Source organism: Anticarsia gemmatalis, chromosome 15 (assembly GCF_050436995.1).
Source record: "Anticarsia gemmatalis isolate Benzon Research Colony breed Stoneville strain chromosome 15, ilAntGemm2 primary, whole genome shotgun sequence".
Classification (NCBI taxonomy): Eukaryota; Metazoa; Arthropoda; class Insecta; order Lepidoptera; family Erebidae; genus Anticarsia; species Anticarsia gemmatalis.
In genome coordinates, this window is record NC_134759.1 from 6,882,268 (window position 1) to 6,909,017 (window position 26,750).

The following is a 26,750-nucleotide window of genomic DNA, read 5'->3' on the forward strand; positions in this document are numbered from 1 at the left end:
CGATTTGGCATTCTCTGTCAATATATATATCAAACACGTAATGCTTGTATTTTATTAATACATAATAGTTATGAAGTGTTTAATTTGAGATTAATTTAAGTGACGGAAGACTTTTCCTAACAATGTGTGTTAGCACTGAATTCAGTGTTGATTCGAGCGGTCAGTTGAATTCTGTATTTTGAAATATTGCTGCACGGAAACGATTTCTTTTGTGATTTTTATTGATTATTGGTCTATTTAGATTTTAGAAAAGATTTGAAGATGCCACTTACTGCTGACTAAGTGGCTTAGGTTGTCTTGTTGTCCGATCAGGGCCATTACCATTGAGAGGTGGCTGCATTTTTCAATGTATCGCGTAGCACTTTAAGGTCTGCGATTAGGAGGTATCGTGAGACTGGTCTCTACACGCGGCGACCAGGAAGTGGACTAACACGATGTACATCCGCAAGAGATGACCGATTTGTTAACCTCGAGGTGCTGAGAAACCGCTTTCTGACAGCATTTGAGATTCACTAGAGGCTTCAAGCGGCACGCGGAGTCATTCTTAGTGAAAAGAACATAAGGCAAAGGATAAGAGAACGTAATTTACGGGCAGGAAGACCAGCCCGAGTACCAGAACTCGAGAGACACCATCGAGTTGCGCGATTACGATTTGCTCGTAAACATGTGAATTGGTCCATCGACCAATGGAGCTAGTTCTTGTTTACCGATGAGTGCTGAATAGCATTAAGAGCACCAAATGGTCGTGAGAGAGTGTACAGACGCCATTAAGAACGGTTTCTTCCCAACACAACACGTCAGTCGGTCAGTTACAAAGGTGGGTCTGTTATGGTGTGGGGAGGTGTATGTTTGGAGGCACGTACGGAGCTTGTCATCGTAGATCAGCGCCTAACAGCAGCCGGGTACATTGAAGAAATCCTCCAAGACCATGTTGTACCACTTATGGATTTCATTGGTCGGGAGGATTAACTCTAATGCAGTTTAATGCGCGCGCTCATAGCGCCCGCGTTGTGGAATCGTACCTTGCTGATATCGGGATTCGAAAACTGGCTTAGCCTGCTCGCAGTCCAGACATCAGCCCCGTAGAACATGTCTGGCACATGCTAAAAAACAGTGTACGTGCACTGCTCAACCCACCAGAATCACTTGGTGAGCTAAGAACCGCTCTAGTCTGAGTGTGGGATAAAATTCTTCAAGAAGTAATTAAAACATCCTCCAAAGCATGCCAGAACGCATGCAGGTCACCATAAATGCTAGAGAAGTTAACACGCGGTATAAACTTGATTTTTTCTTTGGTGCAGAATTAGTTTTTTGCGAAAACTTTTAATAAACGATTACGAAAAAACCTGTATTTTTTAATTTTTCCCATTTTTGATAAAAAATTACGACTATTTAGTGTAAATTGTAACTAAACTTGTGTATAAACTGTTTAACTAATAGTTATAGCCAAAATAATAACCATGTATTGTTGTGATAAAAAGTTTTATCGTAGTTTTACTTTGGGCCACTTTTTCTGCCGCTGAGTGTATTTTATCGTAACTGAAATAAGAAAACAACCAGTTGTTATACATGGTTTATATATTTTTAATGTACTCCATCATGGATACTTTCAATTTAAAAACTGCTTTAGGCACCTGAGTAAAATTAATAAAGCAAAAGCTTTACATAAGTATTGCATAGCGTGGGAATAAAGTAATTAATAGAGAATATAACGTGTGTACTTGAAATGTCATGAAAAAACAAAAATGAGTTTTAAAAATTATATGAAGGTAGCTTTATAACCAGGTAAAAGTTTTTACACTAGGGTAAAAAAAGTAGAACGAGTTAAAAAAAAACGTGGAATTATTTCAATTTTATTGTAACTTTCCAAATAGGATCCCACATTTTCAACGAGCAGAAAACCTTGTAATTTTCATTATGTTATGTGTATAAAATATTACTTTTAAATTAATTTGTTATGCACGGCTACTCATATTACAATCTGATATTTCGCTACAGGTTATCAAAATATCAGTATAAAGGTTTATTATATAAATACCCTGATAGCTACTTTATAAGTAAACAATTCACTAAAATCCTTGAGAAAGACGTTTTTCTGATTTACAACTACCGATTCACAATCTACGAAATCCGTATGCAAGGACAAGCTCATAATGATAATTTAATTTTAGCATTTTTGTGGATGTTTTGACTGTAAAGTTAGACAATGCTTCTTATCTATTCATATTGACTTTAGTTTTAATTCTAAATACATGTATTGGTGTTATTGGGAATAATCAGTTAGGTGATTTAATACCTAAATAATTTCAATATTACTCTAGTTTGCTTCTTGTATAAAGAGTAAGTCGCAGCATAGACTTATCAGAATCTAGTATCTGCCCGAAATTGTAATAACAAAATATTTTTAACAAAATTATCGTAATTTTAACAAGTATTATCATTTGAATATATTTACCTATATGTATCATTCATATGAGTCAAATATCTGTCTAAGCACTACAATGCCTCAGCGCAGTCACGAGGTGACTTCATTCGTCTAATGTCTTTGTCAGCTGTTTTATTTTGTCTACAAGTTGAGATAGTCTAAACAAAGTGCTGACTTAGGAACACATAACACAAGCAAACTGAAAATTACTCTTTGAAAAACACAAATGTACTTTATACCGGAAAATCGTTAACAAAATCCTAACCATAATTGAAGCAAATATATACATAGTAAGTTATATAAGAATAACCTTGTACTTTCCGGTGCGTCAATAAGTCTGCAATAAGCGACAATAGTCTGTACTACTGTTATAAAGAGGGTATAAAAAGTAATAAGTCTGTGTACACTAATTAATCAATCTTGAAAGCAACTGCAAATATTTAATAATTATTTCTTTTACCTTTAGAAAGGTATATAAATCCATACCATCCATTTTTTTTCTACCTTCTGTGGAACAATAAGCCGCATCGTTTTACGCCACGTATCCCCGTATACCACTTTTCCGATAAATTAATTTCATCAGATGCTAATTAATTATTATATTTTTTATGGTACCGGGAATTATGTAAGTGTTATGACAAAAACATTGTTCATAATATCCCATTTGACAATTTTACAATACTTGGCGACAATATAGTAATAAACATTAATATTTACCTGTAACCTCTTTAGTTGAGCCGTCAAAGACTGGTTCTGTGATTGAAGGATCTTTATCCGCCTAATTAGCGTCTGATTCTCCGCTGTGCACTGTTTTACTCTGAAACAATGGACAATGTTTAACATTGGATGAGGAAACATCGGTACAGTTTATAAGGATAACTTTGTACTTGACAAATAATGGTACCGTAAAATGGCCTATTAAAATTTGTGTGAATATTTATCACAGGTTTTGAAGCAATTTACGAGGTTCTTGTAGAAAGGTACCTATTATATTATATGCGTTACGGAAAACTGAACACAGAAGTAAATCATTCTTATCGTAGGGTAAGGAACAAAATAAATCTGAACCAAGGAAAATATAGGTGATTCCTAGCCAGCAGCAAAGTTCATTTCAGTAAATAAATATTTAACCCATTTTTGTCTCATTGTTGGACTAGAATCTTCTACAGTATCTTAGTATTAATATTTTTTAAAGTCTCATACGACGTATAAAAATTGCGCCAAACCTGTCAAATAATCAAACAGGCTTTACTTGGCTTCTCAATGACAAACACCGACTAACTACACGTATTTCATTCTAGCCTTAGTATTAAAACGGTATAATCGATTCAGTTGTTCTAGCGTGGAAGCTATGTCAGTGTGGATGAAGCCTTTAATTGATTAGTATACCGGTGTCCTTGGGACTATGAACATGCTGTTTTATGTTTTGATCTAACCTCGTTTCAATGCTTATACATTTTTATTTGCCTTTTTTGTGCAGTCTAATCAGTGTTTACAGTACACATTCAATTTGCTGTAGAATAAATGCCATGTTAACTAGGCAACTTATTGAAAACCTACGTTCTATTGCATAGACCACTAGTCAGTAAGGACAAGAGATGAATATTTAATTTTAAGATATAACATCCTATAGTATCGTACTTTTTGAATCATGGCATTTAAAAATCAACTGTACTTACAAAACTACGTTCAAAAACCACTTTTTGCTTTAAATATTCATGAATCGATCTACAAAAGTTCACGTCAACCAATTTAGGTACTGACTTTCATATAAATTGTTATGCAACATGAAATTGATTGCATGCAGATATCTCTTAGCGGCCTGAATCTGAGCTGCGTGTGTGTGTTGCGTCATAAGCGCTTAGATTTGACACGTTGACTGTTTCAGGTCAACGATTTCATATCACCGGTGATATGCTAATTGATTTTATCGTATTAATTAGGTTATAATGCTAACTATATTTGGATATAGGTAATAAACTTTAATGAAGGAAAATATCATGAGGAAACTGGCTCAAGTCCCTAAAATAGCTATAAATATAGTTTCGAGTCAAAATTGCATTTTGCATGTGTTAAGTCTAATTTATTATTCTCATCCTAAAAGTACCCGTGTCTGGTAAGATAGTAATATGACAAATATTATTAAAGCAGTCTCGCCTAAATAATGGTATGCGAAAAACACATCTAACGAACATCGTAGAAGGGCAATGACAGAACTAAATTTAATAGCACCTTACTTGGCAAACATCCACGATACTTATTCTAATACGTACGAATAATATGTAAATTGACAAATGAGGCGCTCAAGTTCATTGACACGCCAACGATTCGCGAGGCTTTATACAAAAATACAGATACTACCAAGTATAGATAGTTACCTGTCTTCGAGTCCGTCAACATATTCCTTCTTTCTTTTACGCGAGTCTTGGGCAGAGATCTTATTCCTGATTTTGCGCCTGATCCTCTTCAACTCCCTCTCTTCGTGTTTGGTCAATGGGTAACTAGTAGGTAAAGTAATTCCTTCCTTAGCCAATAGCCTTCTCTCTTCAGCAGTCAGGACCAAACGCGGGTAACCATTCTTCCCGTCACCGACCGGATCCTTGTGGTCGTCCTCGTCATCGCTACGTTCACTCCCTGAGTCATCTGAATGGACAAATAAAGTTAGGTTTGTATGTTACGAGAAAACTTAACTAAACAAGTGAATTTGTTTCCGACAAAAAGCAGGTTATTTTGCCGCTCTTCTGCGTATTAACGAAAGTTAATATTTAACGAGTTCAACGACCGAACCGGTTGCGTTATGTCACTATAGCTAAATTCGTGCAATTGGCGCCAATCAAAAGATGGCGACTGTCTTGTAAGATGGTGAACTAAATAATTAAATATTGCTCACCGCAGTGGTTGTTGTGGTCGTAGTCGTAATCATTTCGGGGTTCCAATTTCAAATCTTGTAGTTTGCTCTGTGACAAAAGATTGGCAGCGGCCAGTTTCAGATTAGAGGCATTCTTAAGATCCGCGGCGTTGATGATTTTAATAGATTTAAGGTCTTTCATGTCTTTTATCGTGACAGGCAGAAGGATAGAGCGAGGGTTGCCGGCCATGGGGGCTACTCTGATAACTCGTCTCTGCGGGGCGACGCTTTCGACCGGCTTGGAGTAAACTTTCGTTTGCGGGTTCAGTACTTGAATGTTGGCGACTTTGACGGGTTTCTGGGGTTGGGCCTTCACTACAAGTTGCGGTTTCTGTGTGCTCGTGGCGGCGGGGAGTTTCACCGTCGGTTTTTGGACCTTCGGTTGTACTGCCACCTGCGGCGTATGGGAGAGACGCCGTTTTCTACTGGTCTTACCTATTAGGGAGAACGATGGAACAATTACTAAACGTGTGGCAAATAACGATCCCATACATTATGCATGCATATTCGTGACCTACGACACAATATCAATTATTGTAGTTATCGTTTAGAGAAAATAGAGCAATAAAATTCTTTATTCTCTCAATTCAAGTAGGTATATACAGGGTGTCCCAAAACTCAACGATAACCCGAGACAGGATGAAAGGCCAAGTCATACCGGCTATAGGAATAATTAAAAAAAAATTCCATATCACTTAGTTCAGCAATAATAGACACTTTTCAAAAAAGTTGAAATTCCACACCCTTGGTCGCATTTTCAAGTCCTGTGATCACCAATGTCACAATTTCGCTGTGTTTTTTTGAATTTCGTGATCTTAATTAAATATTCTATTAATCGTATAACAAATTAATGCACAAAACATTGTTAATGTAATAAAAAAAGTTAAGTTTTAGTGAGTCATCTTTCTCAAAAATATCGTTAGTCAACTTTGACGCTTCATACTGAAAAAAAAATGTACTACACTACCCTTGGCAAGTTATTTCAAAAGTTGGCGCATTTAATCAAGATTTCAAAATAGTATAACACTTGCCACTTTTCTTGCCATTAAAAACGTTATTTTTATTTGAACGAAGAGTATCCCCGCAAATGGATCGGACGCAGTGGTACAATTTTGTGGCTTCCTTGTTCTCCCGATCTAAATCCAGTAGATATTTTTTACTGGGAATGCATAAAAGAAGTTTATTCGAAATCAATACAAAATCTATCATAACTTAGACAGAAAATTGACACAGCGTCAGAGGAAATAAATGCAAGGAATTTTGATTGACCGGTGCAAAGGTCTTTTGTAAGGCGTTGCAGAGCCTGAATTCATGCTAGAGGAAAACAATTCGGAATTACTTTAGTTTAAGGAGTCTGGCACGAATACAGGCTCTGCAACGACGTACAAAAGATTTTTTCACCAGTCAAGCAAAATTCCTTGCATTTATTTTTTCTGACGCTGTGTCAATTTTCTGACGAAGTTCTGATAGATTTTGTATTGATTTTGAATAGACTTTTTCTTTTATGCATTCCCAGTAAAAAATATCTACTATATTTAGATCGGGGGAACGAGGATGCCATTAAATTGTACCACTGCGTCTGATCCATTTGCGAGGATACTCTTCTTTCAAATAAAAATAACATTTTTAATGGCGAGAAAAGTGGCAAGTGTTATACTATTTTGAAATCTTGATTAAATGCGCCAACTTTTGAAATAACTTGCCAAGGGTAGTGTAGTACATTTTTTTTTCAGTATGAAGCGTCAAAGTTGACTAACGATATTTTTGAGAAAGATGACTCACTAAAACTTAACTTTTTTTATTAAATTAACAATGTTTTGTGCATTAATTTGTTACCCGATAAATAGCATATTTAATTAAGATCACGAAATTCAAAAAAACACAGCGAAATTGTGACATTGGTGATCACAGGACTTGAAAATGCGACCAAGGGTGTGGAATTTCAACTTTTTTGAAAAGTGTCTATTATTGCTGAACTAAGTGATATGGAATTTTTTTTTTATTTTTCCTATAGCCGGTATGACTTGGCCTTTCATCCTGTCTCGGGTTATCGTTGAGTTTTGGGACACCCTGTATAAAGCACGTAGAAACGACTCGTTTTTACGCCTACTTTATACAATTGGAATTTTCATTACGCGGCAAGGAGGATGACTAATTTGAGCTGCGTACACGCAACTCAACGTGGTTGGTCTAGACCGTACATGTATAAATTCATTTGTTCAGCTGCATGGAAACATTATCGAGATATACCTAAATTAAGTACCAACATTCTTTTGATAAAGTATTTGATCAAGTATTCGTGTTTAAATAATATGAAGGTCACAGTTGAAACGATAAACGTTCAATATAGCGATAATAAACGTACTACTTTTATAGCCAAGTGCTTGAATGAAGCATAGAAGCACATGTTATTTTAATATAGGTTCTGCTAAGAGCTCCGTTCCACATTTACATTAGACTGAATATGTTCCAGAGCATTTTCGTTATTTTGGCTTATTCGAGAACAGAGCATTTTGATTTCAAACTTATTGTTTTAAGTCTTGAGAAAATCATATTTGAAATGTGAGAATTGTACCTATTGTCTTAGCTTTGTTATTCTTTTGAATTTCAGCTTTAGAAATCTCGGAATTCCAGAACGTGTTACTGTAAGATACAGCGTAGTTTTAAAAATAATTAAGTACCTACCATAATTGATGCTAGATGCTGCTCATTGTTATTGAAGGAAAGTCAATGTTTCAAAGAGTCTAGTGTTAATTATATTTTACATTCTATAAAACCGTCTCAACAACAGACATACACATGTGTTATTTTCAACCACAAAAACGCCATACAATTACGAAAAACATGCACACATAGTTATACATTGAAGGCCAAAAAGGCAAATATAATAAACAACTCACCAGGACTTTGGAATGTATTTTTGTTAATGAATCCAGGTACGACATTCTGCTCAAAGTTCAGCATGTCAAACGTATCAGTCACTTCGGTAGAGCTGTTAGACTCGTTCGAGTCCTGGATGATGACGTCTTGCACGTTCCCGGGGCTGGTGGGCTCCAAACCGATGGGGGAAGCTCCCGCATCCTCATCGCAGGAGTTTTGTATCAGGAATGGTGATAATTGCTGTTCGAAGTCACTGGAAAGAACAATTTCCATTAGTCATATTCAACTTTTGGAAAATATTTTGCGTGTGTAAACGATGTCATAAGTCCCGTATTATAAAAATAATATTAGCCCAAAATGGACATTGATGACTGCTGTTTATTGGTTTCAACTGACGCATAACATAGGTAGGTTTTACTGTTAGCATGTTCGCAGAAGCGATGAGGAATTTAGAACCGTGTGGCAGTAAACTGTTCCACGCATGCCTTCATTAAGCTAGTAAAATATTGATGTAGAACACATCTGCTTAAACCTTCGAGGAAATACTAAATTTTATATGATTTAGCAACGTTCCTAAGTCATTACTGTGTGTATAAAGGATATTGCTATAACGGTAATAGGTTATTTATTAAACCTTTTGATGTATTAAAGTATCGTGGTTAAAAACACCGTTTCCACAATTGTTTTTTTCTCGTCGCAAATATGAATGTTGAAAGGTTTCAAGGACTCAGAACCATTACTCATTATGCATCAACGATTGGTTCGTACCCGGAGCATTAAATGCATACGTAATTGTTCTCTACAATTACATCATATTTTACCCGCATCTTTTAAATTGAAAACTTATTGATCTAAACTAGTCCCAAAAATTAAGGGATATAAAAAAAGAATCCAAATTTTTGGGTGATTTTCAACAAGCTGTAACTCCGAGGAAAATGGTCGTACAGAAAAAATAAAAACAACAAATTGTAGCTCCAAGTGTCTAGTTTTTAGATATGACCATGAAATTTTTTTGTCATCGCCAGGTCTGGAGAAATCCTACGAAAACTACCAAAAAAAAGTTTTTCCAAATTTTTTCCCTCCTAAAAAAAGGTCCACGGGCTTCAAAATTTTTTTTTTGATTCTTTCGTTCTAAAGTTCTTTTAGAAAATTTAATCCTCTTTAATTTGCCGTATTCAAAAAGCCTGTACGACGATTTGTCACGGAGTTATCGTCAATCAAAGCAAAAAAGTTATTTTTGACTTTGATATTCAATAACTCCGGAAATAATGATTGTATAGGAAATCAAAGGAGGGTTTTGAAAACTGCACAATATTCTCTATAAGAAAATGTAAACATCTTTTAAGAAAAAAATTTTTTTTGAATTGAAAACTCTGACTGAAAAAAAGACAAAAATTCGCAAAATTAAGGATATTTGGATAACTTGGTATAACTTTGGATAAAATGGATGAACGAAGGATATCGTCGGTAATTTTTCAACCTCAAAGTGTCCCCTAAAATCCCTCAAAAATTCAAAGCGCTGCGATTTTTTTTTCATTGTGCCCCGAAGCTTCAAATTCTTTGTTGTTGCAAAAATCACCATTGTGAGCAATTTTGTGATTTTTATTCATTTTTTTAATGAAAATTTTTTTTTCTCTCTAAAATCTTTATTTTTTCGATTAAAAAGCAAATCGCGTGCCTATGCTCACTCCACGACATCGTCGAGCCCGATTGGCTTATGCGCATGACCATCACGATTGGGGTCGTAGACAGTGGACCAGTGTCTTATGGACTGACAAATCTCGATTTTGACTTCATGGCAGCGGTAGACGATCTCTCATTTTGCGATTTGCTTTTTAATCGAAAAAATAAAGATTTTAGAGATAAAAAAAATGTTTTTTTAAAAAAATGAATAAAAATCACAAAATTGCTCACAATGGTGATTTTTGCAACAACAAAGAATTTGAAGCTTCGGGGCACAATGAAAAAAAAATCGCAGCGCTTTGAATTTTTTTTTCTAAAAAATTTTTTTCTAAAAGAACTTTAGAACGAAAGAATCAAAAAAAAAATTTTGAAGCCCGTGGACCTTTTTTTAGGAGGGAAAAAATTTGGAAAAACTTTTTTTTGGTAGTTTTCGTAGGATTTCTCCAGACCTGGCGATGACAAAAAAATTTCATGGTCATATCTAAAAACTAGACACTTGGAGCTACAATTTGTTGTTTTTATTTTTTCTGTACGACCATTTTCCTCGGAGTTACAGCTTGTTGAAAATCACCCAAAAATTTGGATTCTTTTTTTATATCCCTTAATTTTTGGGACTAGTGTATATTCGATATCGTTTTCGATAGAATATTTTAACTGTTTGATTTCGATAGAATGTACGGTAAGGTTGCATGTGAAAGAAACAATAAGACTGTAAGTACATAAATAAATAAAGAGATTTGAACACGCCTCGAACCCCCATACTAAGAATTCGAGATTACATGATTGTGGATCATAATATATGGAGGTTTCGTATATCTGTTTCCGAGGGAGTAATACCTCAAAACAAATATAGCATTCTACGAATGTCATGCTCGAACAAACGGAAGGGCAGACATTAATATTAACGCTTGAACGTTCCGTTTAACATAGAACTCTAAATATAGACTCCTTGAGCAAGCTCTTGAGATCATAAGCTCTACCTCTATATCCCTAAAGTTTCGCACGACTTGATTCAAATTTTATCTGACAGGAGGATCAAATAAGAAACGCCTACGCACTGATTTACATACTTGTTTTAGGTAAAAGTAAAGTAATGTTTTGTTAAACTCTTTTAGTAAAATTATAAGGATTTCAATGACCTCGCTCTGACGAATATTTTTTACTTAAGGTGAATTGATTATAGGAAAATAATAACAGGTTCTCCGACACTCTCTGTGTTTAACGATATGTTTGAAAATGATTAAGGAAGAAAGAGAACTTCGATCTTGATTTTAAGACCTGTGCCGAATCTATAAAATTGTCTGGCTGTAAATTAAAAAACAACCGTAGTATTAACATAAGTCAAAACAGAGATGCCCTATAAAACTTGTAACACTTTTAACCAACGTTATCAGCCCCCAATTCTTAGATATCAAGTATACCAACTTTTTAAAAGAGCATACGGCGGAAATATTGTGTTGATATGCGACTGTTATCAAACGAATTATATGTATTATACTTGCAATTGTGTGATCGTGATAAAAATACGTCTAGTGAAGATAACGATACCGCGGAATTGTCATAACAAGTGTGTGGTAACTGGTAATGACAGGTAAAAACTGATACTAATTGCTTTGATTAAGCAGAAAATAACGACGAGACTAGAAGGTAAATTAAACAAAACAAAAACCGACTTCAAACAAAAAAATACTCCAAAACAAATAAAAAAATTAAAAATAATAATATTTGTAACTGCATTCCATATTGTTACTTCTGGAGCCGGTGTCAGCCGGGGTTAGTTTGTAAGTAAGAACTATTAACGCTTATTTTTGCTTTAGGTATAGGTTACTATAACGTTTCGTAGTTATCTAGAAATTCATGATTTGCACGCATTTTTCCAGTGTCCGTCCTTGAACGCCTGCTATCTGTTTGATTTACCCCACTGCTCAGCGTGAGTGTATCAGCATGAAAGAACTATTTACGATATTTTATATCAGCTTCAGATAAGTATTGATTACTTTAACAGTTACATACAATTAAGGCTAATAATTATCGTTTGCCTTTATGACTATTTCAAATCTTTAAATAGTTGAGCTGCTTTGCACAAAACTGTTTTTGTGATTTTGCAGTATTTATATGACATTTTAAACTAATTGAGCTTATGAAAAAGGGTTTAGTGATATGGAACGTGTCTGAGTCATGTAGTAAATATCCGACATTTCATGCGTGTTTCTACGCATGCAGTAAAAGTAGCATGTCCACAAGTTGTTGCTATTTAACACGCCAACAACATGCGTCTTTTATTGCGTATGCAAACGGACCGTGGCTAATTTGAACGTGGTGCAGCTCTATGGTAACTGCTGAAACGAATGTTAAGTGTAGGTGGCCTGAGGGGCCATCATGTATCTCAGTTGACCATTATATGAAAGCTACTCTGCTGTACATTGTTTCCTCCCTGAGAATGAAGTGATTATAACGTTTGTTAAAGCAGCAATGTACTGAATAGTGACCGTTAATTTGACGTACACTAGTTTTCAACTGAGATACGTGATAAGTGACCTACTGATCATGTAATGGGTGGTGCACCCACCGATTCTCACCGTTTTAGTAAACGTTCTACGTATCTAATAGAGAGGAGTATTATCCTCCAATAACAGTTTTTAACATTCGCCACAAATATGAAGAATAACTGTTACACAGAAACAGAAACCGCTAACTACATAATAGAAGCATGCTGTAGTCGACATTATTTATAACTTTCAGTTAGTTCCGTTCTTAAATCTAGGCAGTTATTCGTGACAATATTCTCGTGATAGACCTAATTTTGATTCCTCAAGGGAGTGAACAGTCCAAATAAGACACGAAGGGCAAAGGTATTGATGCGTGTACTGTTTAGTGTTTCGAAATTGCTTGGAGTTCTGCCCAATATTGTATAGAACGAGAAAAACAATATGAATACGTGTAGAGAAAGTACCACGAATCTGTAGATTAAACGAGTATATTACTATTTAATGAAGAAATATCTTCATTAAATAGTAATATACTCGTTTACAAACTTTTTTGCTTTTTTTTCTCTCCATAAAAACCTTTCCCGTGTCTTAAAGACAATTTAAAAAAACAATTAGTCGAATTGTTTGAGCCATTGTTGAGGCTCGCGCTTAGAAGCACATTTGGCGTTTCATTTTTATATATAAGAAGAAGAAGATAAAGCAAGGCTAAAACTAAGACAATTTTGATCTCAACAGTAGCGAAATACGTAACTATTTACAAGTCTAATGTCTTGGTCGTTTAGCTATTGTAATTCGGTCTCCGTTCGAAGCAAATTTATTTATTGCCTACTTTCGGGTGTAGAATTTTTATGTTTCAAATGCCACACACTCCGGTAGCATGCGATAAACTATCAGCAGCAAATTAAATCATCAACTTCAAACATTTAACGACTCATTATGACACAATACACACAAAAATGATTAAAAACAGTATGTGGCAACATATAACAATGCTTATCTGACAAAACTGACTAAAATTAGGACAGAGATTGCAACGAAATACAGTTTTAAATGCACGAATTTCTGTCTCGTATCAGTTGCAAGTAATTTTATACGAATAAATGGCGACTATTTCTAGTTTTTTCTTTCAGTGAAAGGCAGTGTTGTGTATCTATTTCAGTAAAAAATACAAGGCTTTACATACTGCGGTGGACGAGAATATTTAAACATATAGTTAGTTTTATAGCTACATCGCAAAAGAGAAAGGTGAAAGGTGGTATTATTTTCAGTTTTATAACATCATTGGTTGCGGAATGGTCTTAAACGCATCTCAGCTCAATACTACATCACGCTTAATTAATAAAATATATAAAAAATGCATTAAAAACACGTTAATCTTTTACGAGCAAAAAGCAATAAAGAGAAAGGACTCTCAAGAAGATAGGAACCGATGGTATATAGCCAAAAACAACTTGCATTAACATGTAGCAAAATAATCGAAATGCTTTGAGGGATAAATAGATCACTTTACTTATAAATCAGAGTCCTTTCCCGCGACTGCTGATTTGAACTCAAGTGTACTGGATGGATTTTCATGCGGTTTTTACCAATAAACAGAATGATGCATGAGGAAGATTTAAGTGAAAATCCAAAAAGGTATTGTGCTAGTTGGTAAAAATGAAATAATTATTTGATTTTTTTTTAAATGGTAATAATATCTGCTGGGTGCCCAAGTGATCATTAAATGCTTTTATCAAGGACAAATTTTAACAGATAAATATTTTTTAACAAACACCGCGCAAAAAGACATTGTGATATGATACAATTTTCCACACGTGAGCCCTAAGATAATTAAAAAACCACACGTGAATAGGTCCAAGATATTATAACTAAATTACGTGATGATAAAGGCCTATTAGATTAATTCTTAAAATCATTCAAATTTCTGTATACTGGAAATTACGTGTCTTTCTTTACCCTGTAAAATAATATCAATGCAGGCCGATCAACGCATCCATACTATTTTTTAATCTGCATATTTCTTTCCAGATAATAAGGAATAAAAGTGCATATTCCGATAACACTGTGTTAAACATACTTTTGAAAATTAAGTTTTTCTATTATTCGATCCTCACTGAGCGTATCTATCTCAGATTTGATGCAGTTTTATTAGTAGGTATGAACCTTCACCTTAACAATTGAACACTACGTTTCAAGGCTACTCTTATCTTAAACGTAGACCTGTGTTATTCAGTCTGTCGTATAAATCACCCAGTAGGTAAGACAAAGAAGAAAACAAGTTATTAATACAATTATCAGACTACTCGTTTAAATTTACAGCAAATATTTTTCCCAAGATTTCGTACAAATTAAATAAATAAAACGCAATAATATTAACCTATCTGTATATATAGGTGTATCTGCGCAGGAGCACGATAAGTTTTGCGTTATCGCCCACGATAGGTAAGTGAGTGTTGCTTAACCCTGAGTTAAGGAAAACAACCTGTGAAAAGGTCAAGTAAAGGGCGATGCAACTTTTTTCTGCACCACCATCTTTAGGCAAAAGTAGTATCATTATTTTCTTGTGCCGGATGACTGAAATTATTGGTTTTACTGATTATATGTAAAAATAAAGTTCAATTTTATTAAACGACGCAAAAAAGTATTGCAGATAAAGTGCTGCATTTAAATATCGACCTAAGTACGACGGGGACGTGTTCAGTAGGAAGAATTTGCGATCTATTAACCCTTAAACTACCACGCAGATGGGTCTTTGCGATCTATTAACTCTACTTTTAACCAAAGAATAAGCCAAGAAAACGAGGGACTTTTAAAGACCCCTCAATTTCGTCATAACAATATACTATTTTACTACTTTAGGAGTAACTTAACAAAGTTAAGACGGGATATTCATTGCTATTTTTAATCATTATTGATGTTTTAAAGCATCTCAGTTGTGACAGTTTAAATAAATACTCATCTCCCCTTCTCAAAATACGCTTCTTTTGTCACAATCAATGGTATTCACGTGCTCTGTAAAGTATTTGTATCACTATATGCAAACACAATACCATTCTTATTCGCTTATTCAGGTATATCAACTGCGCAGTAACATTAAGACACGTGGCTATTGCGTATATACCCTCATATTTTTTTCTCTAGAGACATAAGTGTATGACATCTCCCGCACTAATAATTGCTCTTGTGTCGATGTCGCTGGGATTTTTACAAACATACAAACAACGGACACAAAGCACAACTAGTGCAGGAGGCAGTCAAATGTTATTTATTATTTGGTTATCCTCTTCTTGACATTGGTATAAAACAGTTTGGGTTTTTATAGTTTATGTTCGTTATCATTATTTAATTAGAATTACACGCTTTAGATACGGTAATCGTAGAACACAGGAACTGAGATAATACAGACAATTTTCGCGTTATGTAAGTTCTGATTACTTTATAAAATGTTTTGTCACTTACAATCAATTTGGAAACTGTATATGAGTGAAAAAGAAAAAACACTGTATAACTCATCAGAGTATACACGAAGTTTGTTAGTAAGATAGTAAATTTATCCACGGAAAAATATAGACAAAATTTTGTAAAGGAATTCAAATCCCTATTGCAAGGACATTTTGTACGCAAGCGCGACTTGCACTTGACCAGCTTTTGTGCTATTGTCATGACAAAAAACACTCGTCTTACTTTATCTAGTAAGGTCTTATGGAACATTACGGTCTATTACAAAGACATGTATTTGTACAGTTGAACAAACCACCATTTATCTAGCCATTCGAATAATATTTACGTAAATGGCTTTTACACGTGTTGACCTCAATACGACTCTATGTAGTGCGCCCTTTTCACTTTATTTTCTATATTTTACTATCGTTAAGAGTGATTATGATAACGCTATTATAAATATTTGATAATAACTATCTTTCGAAAGGTTCTTAGGTGAAAGGAATAAAAATAAGCCTATTTATCTACTAAATTTAATCTAGAGTAAAATATGTTTAATAGAATAGAACAAATTGTTTGATATAAACACTAAAACAAGAAATAGCGCTTGTAATAAAATCTTTTTTTTATAAAACTCTTCATAAAAAAAATAGTTGGTAACGCTAGAAAACCTGTTACATAAGAAATTTATTCCACACATCGGCACGCTCGCATCCGACAATATTTTGACCTTTGTCTGTAAAAAAAAATCTTATCACGTACTCCTTGCGACACACACTGATTAGAATACTAAACATTAAGTGTCACTCACACCAACCGCTTGGCTCAAATAAATTGGCCGAAGCAAGCCAATTGCATCAACTGTTGATTCATTGTTTCTTAAAGGGGCTATGATTGGCGGCAATAGATATAGGTACCGTTACTTGCTATTTGGGACGGCAATCGACTATGTACTTTGAAGAAATGTTTTAGCACTTGTATGGGACAATATAGTGATTGTAATGATACCTTTTAGAATGTCTAATGGGAATTAATGACATGAGGCACGGATCACACGGTTTCGTTTTGTTTCTATTATTCATTGCAAACTATAGCAATTTATCCCTGTTTATAATTACATATTGAGCTGTTCTTTATAAGGAACTTGACGCATCACCTATTTCCTTCCCTATTGATGCGACTTAAGGAGTATGATATTCCATGACTTATTTAAACAAAACAGAGCACCTTCCGATCCGCTTTTACTTTTAATGTTTTCATTTCTCGGTATTGGATCATGATAAACGGATTATAGATACATCAACTTCGCAGACAACAATGTCGCCTAGTCACCATACATACATTGATCTAATCGGATTACTAATAAGAAAGTTGTCATTGTACAGCACCTATTACTACATCACAGTAGGCGTCAATTGTTCTCAAAATATCAACTCCTTTCACATAACAAGAACCTTATCTAATAATATCAAGTTCTGAATACGCGTTTACCTAACACGAGTTGTTCAACACGTATTCAAAATCTTGTTCATTAACCCAAGTCGAAAATATACGTAGTATAACTAGTCAAACCACTTCACGACATGACATTATAGTAACCGTTAGATACGCGCTAATGTGGCCTTTATGCAATGGTAATAAGGTTCCTTGACATTGGCATCCGTTCTTATGACTAAGAAATATATTCTAAATGCACGCTTCTAAATTCTTAGTTACACAAGTTCCGAGAACGGCTTTCTTATGTGCATTGAAATAGATTGATCGATTGTATATAGACTGGCTTTGCTGGAGGCTACTGTTGCGAATCCTTGTAATGATTGATATGTGAAAGCCTACTAGAACAATTATACTTTTTCTAATGGTGGTCAATGTCCGTAGAGACTATCGATTAACATTGAAAAACAAGACGATAAAAACGATGTAGGTATACGTTTTGAACAGGATATTAAAGCGATACGTCATTCGGAACAAGAATGTGTAGCGCCGGTACTAAAAAATTGAGAAGCTATCGCTTTGCGTGGTGTCTTCGTCGTATTTCTTTGTTTTTTGTGGACCTTGCTGGTTATTAAACTTTGACGGGGTAAGGAACGTACGAACGTGCAAAAAACAGTTTAGAATGCAGAGAAGTGGATGGCTTAAGAGTAAGAAAGACTGCAGTCAATATAAGTGGATTATTATGACTTGCACAGTGACTAACGTCACTTTCATCATGCAACCAGTACATGTGTCTATAGTTTTGTTGTTGGCTGTAGATAGACATGATTCATTGAGCTGCAAAACAAAATATGGTTACGCAATATCCATTATCACCTATTTGATTAATTAGTATTTTTTCAATAAAAGTTATCGTTCTTGATAACATGTTACAGTTTATAGACATAGCAAAATATGTTTTAATGCATCCACATTTAAAAATGCAGATGTAATATCATTTTTTAGGTAGGTACAGGATCCTGTTGCTATTTACCTGGTACATAGAATCCGGGTTGCTACCGAGAATATCCTAAGAGAAAAACCCAGTATCACTATGCTCGTAAAGTCGTAACCCGTAACAATCGCATGTACTACCGTCCGGACCAACGAGAGATAAAGTTATCAATTTGATAACACAGCTCTACGCTTTCAAATATAAAAATATACTAGCCTGGAGGTAACTGGAACTGCATAATTGTCTAAAATGTTCGTAATTAGAACTAAAATTTCATTACACCAACAGGAAATTTCTGTTTCCAGCAACGTTATCTTGTATAATGTGTTCAAAGTGCAAATGTACTGACTATAACATTTGCATTGAGGAATTACTGAGACCCGTTTGTTGTAATAAAAGCTGAATTAGTCTATTATTCTACTTTTATACCTCTGTAAAGCTGCCGTAAAGGCTTGCAGGAATTGCGAGTGTTAATTTCTCTTCGTAATTTCATAATCCAAAGTTGTTTCGGTATTTTTAATACGAATAAAATCTTATATTTCTTTAATGATCTTACGTAAGTACGTGTACATTTATCACGATATACTTGTTTTAAATTAACTACGTAATACGCGATTACTCTTTGAACTACTTTAAATACTTATTAAAAATGAAGTTTTTTACTTTTTGCGTAATAAACAGTTAGTGATGCTTTCATTATGCTAAGTGGTGCAATTAGAGTGTACTTTATTCGTGGAGTCGTGCAGACCGGCGACCTCATTAGTACAGTAAAAGTAAAAAGTTGCTGACGCCCAGCGTGATTTTGGATATAAGAATGTATGCCTATACCGGATATGTAGGCATGTCCGACTAGAAACTGTTACTATTAAGTGGAATTTGATTCAATATACATTAGCCAATTTTAAACCACCGCTTTTGGTCAATCTTCTTAAGAACAAACATGTTTAGTCCTACCCTATTCACTAGCTCTGATCAAAGATAAGTTTTATTGGTTTATCAGGATTGGTGAATACTCTTAACTCTACTATTTTAATTTTAACGTCTCAAAGAACTACGTAGACTACATTTCACAAAATTTCTCCAGCAGGTAACAATTTATAAAGATATTATGAACTTATATAGAGTACTTACAACTCAGCCTGGTCGCTGGAGAGTCCACTGTCGGAGCAAGAGCTGCTGATGGCCTCTGAAGGTTGCGACACGTTGTCACACAGGCTGAAGTCTGGCATGGCCTCCTCGAGGAAGTTGAGGGAACCTTGCTCCAAGGAGAATATGTTCTCCAGCAAGTCGTCGGACGTCGGCCATGCGTCCGACTGCAAAGAAAACGTAATTTTTAAATACTGTTGATTAATCTTCTATTTCTTTTCAATGGACTGACGGCAAATGAGGTTCATTCCCTAATAGGAAAGTAGAATTTCCCATCAGAATATAAGTGGTGAAAAATGACGACATACATGACTTTGGCTATGGTCTTATTATGTATAAGTATTAGGTATCGTTACATATTATCATTTCAACATGATCTTTAACATATTATAACATTTAGGTTATAATATATGTTTATGTAAGGAATATTGTGTGGTAAAATCCCAAATCCGATTTCGTAGAGCTACAAGGCGAACGTGAATTGGATGAACTGGAGTAATGAAAGGAAGGCTTCAATATAAAATTGTTGAATATAATGTAAACTGAATGTAACTTCTGAGGTAAAGTCTTAAAAGTGTGGAACCTGCTTCACCATCCCTATATTGGAGATTTGATAGCAAATAGTTTTTACTTATTCTGGGGCATATTACTTAAAAATTCCTACAATAATGACTATCACCAGTACATTATTAGTCTTTTATTTTCACTTTCTTACATCACCACCTACTACTGTAATCTTATTGTCATATGATAAGACTTAAATAAGCATGTAGAATATTCTACACAAACACAGATAAAGCAACCTTAGGAAAGTGAAATTCTAAACAAATAGACTGTGATTGTGTTAGCAATAATTAAAAGCTCTATTCTTAATGGGTCAAGGTCTATTATGAGTACAAGGAACTAATTAGATAAAGACTCAATTATAGTTAAGTAATGGATTAACATTAACTATGAGTAATTATCATGTCAAATTTGTACAAATACATTGATGACCAATCCAGAAGTCTAGTAAGATAAGGCTTGGTTCCAACATTTTTGGATATGTCATAGATAGCTTAGCTGAAAGAATTATGACAATTGTTTTCATACAGTAATCTACTCTGTCACTGAATCTAGCAGATAGAGTATCTGGCATTTTGTTCATAAGCTGTGAAACAGGTCCTAAATGTTTTATGCATGGAGTTCAATTATGAGTAGTATTGAGTAGCCCTGCCCCCATACTTCTTAAAACATGTGACAAGTCCTAAACTGTTTAGGTGAGTGACTGATCAAGAGGAACCAAATACAGTATTCATATAAAGAAACATAAATAAAAATCATGAGTAAAAAAATGATTGTAGTGTGTGTAACTTCTCTAAATAAATGAACATGTAATGTAGACAAAGTCAATGACATTTGAGAGTGTGTAATCTTATAATCATCATCAATCAAAGTTCAATAACCTAACACTACATAGATTTACCAGGGTTAAGGTTTTATTTAAAGACTATTGTAAATTTATGTTACCTAGGACAATAGATGACAAATAAAACATGTAAATGAAGTTGCGCTGTTATAAATGTTCTAAAAGTAACTTATTAAAATATTACTTAATTGAAAATCAAATGTTTGGGTTTTATTATTCAAGCACAAAATATTTGAAATTGACTTCTAAGAATTGCATCATTTTATTGAACAATAGTTATAAGATACACAAAAATAACAGTTTATTACAGAATAATCTACAAAATGAAGCTACTAATCCTCAAAACTTATTTCATATATTTCAGAATATGCTATGTATACTTCCACTACTAGTACCTTTAAATATAAATGTACAGATGTAAGATGTATAATCTATTATAATAATGTATAATAAATATAATATAATAAGTAAACTATGATGTAGAATGTATAATCAAAGTAGTCAATTATCAAAGTAAGGTAGGTACCTATTTTATCATCATTAAGTTTGCAAACTTGACTGTTGCACTGCCAACTTAACAACTTTCATCATACAGGATAAGGTAAATGTTTGCCACTAGTATTGTAAGCATGATTCATGCTTAGCTTGCAAACCAAAATATTATTGTGCAACCTAGCAAAAAACTCCACACAAAGCTAAAATGTACACCGATAATAATGCACTTTTCATTAGGTAATTGTCTTTGTAACAATAATACAACCTAATTACATTTAATTAATATTCTTAGATTAATGACTTCACTCATTTATATGCTCATTGTTTAAACTTTTCATTCAATAAATTAAAATTATTGTTTTTATGAATAGTAAATCGTAAACAGGCTTGTATATTTTGGTCAGACCCTGATTCAAGTTATCTCAGTGAGAATGCTCCATACATTGTGCTTGCTAACTTGAAACATTACTTTCATTTTCTGAATCCAACTGGGCATCACTTAAGTGAAAGGAATTTCATTTCTCACTCTAAATATTTTCTTATTAAAATTCAAACTTGTTATTCAGACTACAGGCGAACAATACTATCACATCTTATCAGAAGTTTACCTAGTTCCTTATTTGTGCTCTTATCTGCAAAATTTAGTAAATACAGGTAGTAACTGTAGGTAAAAAAATATATTTTTTATGTTAAGACCACGACAGACAGATTAACACGTTCGCTGCCCCTGACGCGTATGTGCGTTTCGTAAAACGCACATACGCGTCGGGGGCAGCGAACGTGTTAAGTTAATAATGTTCTTAAACTATGTTCAACATAAATTTATAACTTAAAATTTACCTGATGCAATAAAATATAAACAAAAATTAAATCAATTACCTCAAACAGAGACATGAGATCTAGTTTTTTATCCATTTTCAACACTTCACGTTTGCATGGATATTAAATCAACACTTAAAACATTGGTGAATCACAGGAAACTTAGTCAATAAGGAAAAAAACACTGAAGTCAGTTTTAAAACACTATGAAAAAATCACTTTTTATTCCCATCCACAGGGAAGAGTCCAGGTATGCAGTGTACCAGTGAATACTCAATATATTTGATGCGGCATATGGCTATGATAGCGACCGCATGGTGCCTAGCTGGCAAATTACAACTTGTTTACGCTGCACACTGCCGGCGCGCCGCCGACCTATGACGCACTGTCCTATGTACTGACAACTGATTACGACGCGAAAACACGCTCGTTAGGGGAAACCCTACTCCCTATTAGCGGGAATTAACTAATTAGATAACACACAGGAATGTTAAGAAGTCCGCGAGTGAGCTACGTCCGTTCACGAAACGAAATGAACGTATAACGGTAAAAGTGGGAGCGTGAGTTCACGAAAGCTGTTCAACGAGGTTCGACAATCGCCGGGCGATCACTATTACTTCACCGCACGTACACCACACCGCTCGCTTGGTACATTGTAAGCGGCCGGGTCCATCACAATATCACCGCGAATAGCGATACCTTATCAGTGCCTAGATTACCTATATACGTAAGATACTAACCATTAAGCCGTCTTGTTGGAAGCTGTCCATTTTATCCGTTTTCTGATTTAAATCAACAAGTTCCTGGTCATTTCTTGTAAGATAATCCAGGATCCCGTTCATATCGTCATTATTGCTGGTAGTCATTTTCCTCTGACATGTTCCACATTGAGGTCATTGTAGAATGATTGTATCAATTACACATACAACACATTATTCAGGTAGAAAAACACGATTTGAACTGGGTTACTGTGCTTTTAACATTTTTATAATTTACAATTTACAAACATTAGTTTACAAAATAAAAAAGGGACATGACATTTCCCCACAACTTCCAACGTGGAAATAATGACGTCATAAAACTAGGACACTTTTCAAAATTTGATTGGTCGTTCCTGAAGGTAAAACAGTTCTTACTACTAGCGCCATCTATTGTATATTGTCAGAACTACTTACAACGTTTAGTGATTGCTATACGCTGAACGCACTACGTGTTTGTATCAAATTATATCAACGAAAAAGAATATTGTGTTCTATCTTTCTAATAATGTTAGACTACTACTAAATATACATCTCCAAAAACATTTACCAATATAATTGACGACAAAAATGTTTTCGATAAAAGTGGTTTCTTACTACTTTGGATTAGAATTGTTTCTGTCAATTTTTATTTAGTCAAAAAAACTTTTAATAATTCTATATAAAATTTTATACGATAATTAAAATGAAATGTTATGTAACATCTATAACAAAAAAATACTGCGGCTTGTTTTGAGGTCACAGTCATGTGGTTTTTACTGTGTGTTCATAAAATATGTAACTCCTAATAGATTTATCCCTTACCTCAAAATAATCCCTTGGGTTCATACGCAAATTTGGTAGGTATACTTACCTACATGATAAATTTATCAAATGTTGCCCTAGATAGTGGTTCATTTTTTGTTAACCTTGCATTACGGAGGGATTCTTTGTGTGCTCTTTTATGTTACCGTAACCTGGTCCATTAGTGGGAAACTGATGAAAGGGTAGACGGAGAGTGTAGCGTACTACGCGGCTTTTGAGTAGTATATTTGTTACCTGAAACTCATATCAAACGTGTGTTTATGTACCAATATTATTATATTTATTCATCCTGCTGCTTTAGTTTAGTATTATGCAAGAAATGGTATGGTTTATGAAGAGGAAGAATGTGCTGGGAAGGAAAAAAATGGATATAGGTTAATTTCGAAACAGTTATTTATGGATGATATGAAAACTATTTCAGAGTCGTAATCCAACCTGTGTCAAAGGGACCTAGTTGTGACGGTGCAGTGGTTACTGTGACCGCACGCACTGCCGCATGGCGCGTGGGTAGTAGGTTCGATTTCCACACTGAACATTTACTTGCATGTTTCATAAACTACTGTTTCGAATCCCGTAGTCTGAATATGTGTAAAAAAACATGATACGTGAATGTTATGGACTAGCGCAGTACAAGAATTACCTATTATTTTATTTTTATTTTTAAATCTATACTAATAATAAAAATGCGAAAGTAACTCTGTCTGTCTGTCTGTCTGTCTGCTACTCAATCACGTCTAAACTACTGAACCAATTTGCATGAAATTTGGTATGGAGATATTTTGATACCCGAGAAAGGACATAGGCTACTTTTTACCCCGGGAAAATGACGCATTTCCCGGGAAAATTCAGAAAATTCAACGAAGTCGCGAAACATTAATATTATAATGACATTGAATTAACAAAATTCCGTTACCATGGCAACTGTTTTAATGGCGGATATGCCTTAGCGCGACTTCGTTATAATAAGAGATATAAATAATTTTGAGAATATTTTTCGTGAAAAAAAGCATATTTTATATCATCACGCTATGACCAATAGGAGCAGAGTACCTAACAGTAAAAAGTGTTACAAAAACGGGAAAAATTTTGACCCATTCTCTCTTATGTGACGCAAGCGAAGTTGCGCGGGTCAGCTAGTTCTAAATATTTTGGTTTTCTTTTTTGTTAGTTAGTCATGGTTAGAATCAATTAGAATGTATATGTACAATTAAGAGTCTATTGTACAAATATACGTTTTAGTACATGATGCGCTTACAATGTTGTTTACAGGTAAATTAACCCGGTACCTGAACAATAAATTATTTTATTGCCCTATTTCTTATCCAGGATAATTAAATAGTATACGCAAGTACCGAATAAAAACGTAGACTTCAAACAAGTTCTAATAAAATACATTACATTTAATGAATCAGTAAGACTAACTTGATTATCATTATTTTATACTTGACTGCACAAAGTCAGGAATGTATATCTACTGTCTGATCATAGAAAAGACACATTCGGCTATGCGATTTCGGCCTACCCGAGCCAGTGCAACCCTTCCCCACAGCTGTAGCGTCCCATAGCCCGGCTCCCACCTACATCCCAGATTCTTTTACCATGAGTCCGGATCTCCAGCACTGCCCAAGTTTCCCTTGCACTTTCCAGTAAAACGGAGGACTCGCAAGGAGAGTTGACAACACAGCATTGATTGCTGTATCCTTAGGTACAGTCAGCTCCAAAAGTCGCTTAATAACTTCATATTTTCGAAACCTTTTTGTGACGAAATTTTAATAAATACCTGTATAAAATCAGGTAGAATAAGTTATAAATGAACATTTTAATCAATGGCAAATGTTTTCTTGATGGAATAATGTGCATGCTTCAGAATATAGGGTTTCAAAAGATTGAATATGTTCAGCTACTTTGGAAGCTGACTGTACATAGGTACTTAGTAATATATTTTTTTCGGTATAAAAAAGCAAAATGTTGAGTTTATCACGTCAGTGAGCAGGTATCTCCATTTGTTCTTAAAATCAACACTTCTTAAATTCGTATTTTATTTTTGTTTCCTTATTTAGCAAATGGAGACGCGGCTCGGGCGTAACAGTTGAATGAACTGTACAATGAAATTGTGTCTTCGAAATGGATTTACTTTCTTGCGATGAAATGAATTGGAAACTCACTCTCTGTACTTATATACTTTTTAGTAGTATATTATATTTTGCATGAGGTAATTAACTCTCTACATGCCCATCCAATATGGTATCTAACTCGGCTTCATTACTTAACGTATTGTAAAATAGCCAATGACAAAAACCGGTGGAAGATTTTGGGGGAGACCTTTGCCCATCAATGAGAGAGTATGTACAGGTTAATAAAAAAAACATGGAGACGTATATATACATAAAAATCACGTCTTTTCCTTCCTTACAAACGTCTCTTGCCTCATTCACAATTCACATCCATACATCTTGTTATAGCACCATTGCAGTTACCTACATTACATTTTTTTTTCACCACTAATAACTGCTGAAATTGCAAAAATCGATACATATCTAACACAATTAACACTATACCAGTAGACCTGTAAACTATTATTTAAAGTTTATTTGAATAATTTGTCTCCTACAAATGAACTATCACTGTAGTGACTCCATCCGTGTACTATTGGCGATTTCTCGGAATCCGTTTGATACTGAACCGTTGAAATTAAGCTTACAAATAGCCACTGGTGACTGTAAAACCACTACATTGTAAGTTTATAGTGCCAGGTTTTGAATGGGAGGATTATAGTCTCAATTTTGTTCTAATACTATACTCGTAAATAGTGATTTGGTCCAAACGAAGATAGTGGAATGATTTGGGTGTATTCCCAGATGGACCGCAAGTAGAAGACCAAAGAATACACCAATGTGCAACAGAGAAATACGGAATCAGAATAATTAAATTAAGAACCGTTTAATTTTGTAATATCTTCAATGTGGTCGTGGTGAAAAACTGCTAACATTAATCGCTAACACACAAAGAAAAAAACATGTAAATCATGTATCCTTTTTTTTATACTAGTTTTTTGAGACGTCATAT

At 34.4% G+C, this 26,750-nt stretch overlaps 1 protein-coding gene across 2 annotated transcripts in view; it reads right to left on the minus strand.

The window, feature by feature from the left end:
* The window catches only part of LOC142979080 (uncharacterized), a 28,464-nt gene extending 5,274 nt beyond the window's left edge, over nucleotides 1-23,190 (minus strand). Inside the window, exons 1-6 of one of the 2 annotated variants that reach the window (XM_076123849.1) lie at nucleotides 22,863-23,190; nucleotides 19,386-19,567; nucleotides 8,234-8,466; nucleotides 5,316-5,768; nucleotides 4,804-5,068; nucleotides 3,143-3,242 (exon numbers count right to left, since the gene is read on the minus strand). In XM_076123849.1, the coding sequence (XP_075979964.1) occupies nucleotides 3,143-3,242; nucleotides 4,804-5,068; nucleotides 5,316-5,768; nucleotides 8,234-8,466; nucleotides 19,386-19,567; nucleotides 22,863-22,988 (1,359 nt within the window). In that variant the 5' untranslated portion in view covers nucleotides 22,989-23,190. Of the gene's footprint in view, nucleotides 1-3,142; nucleotides 3,243-4,803; nucleotides 5,069-5,315; nucleotides 5,769-8,233; nucleotides 8,467-19,385; nucleotides 19,568-22,182; nucleotides 22,742-22,862 lie in introns of those variants that run through there. The other variant, XM_076123850.1, reaches the window with a different exon arrangement.
* Nucleotides 23,191-26,750: the final 3,560 nt, after the last annotated feature.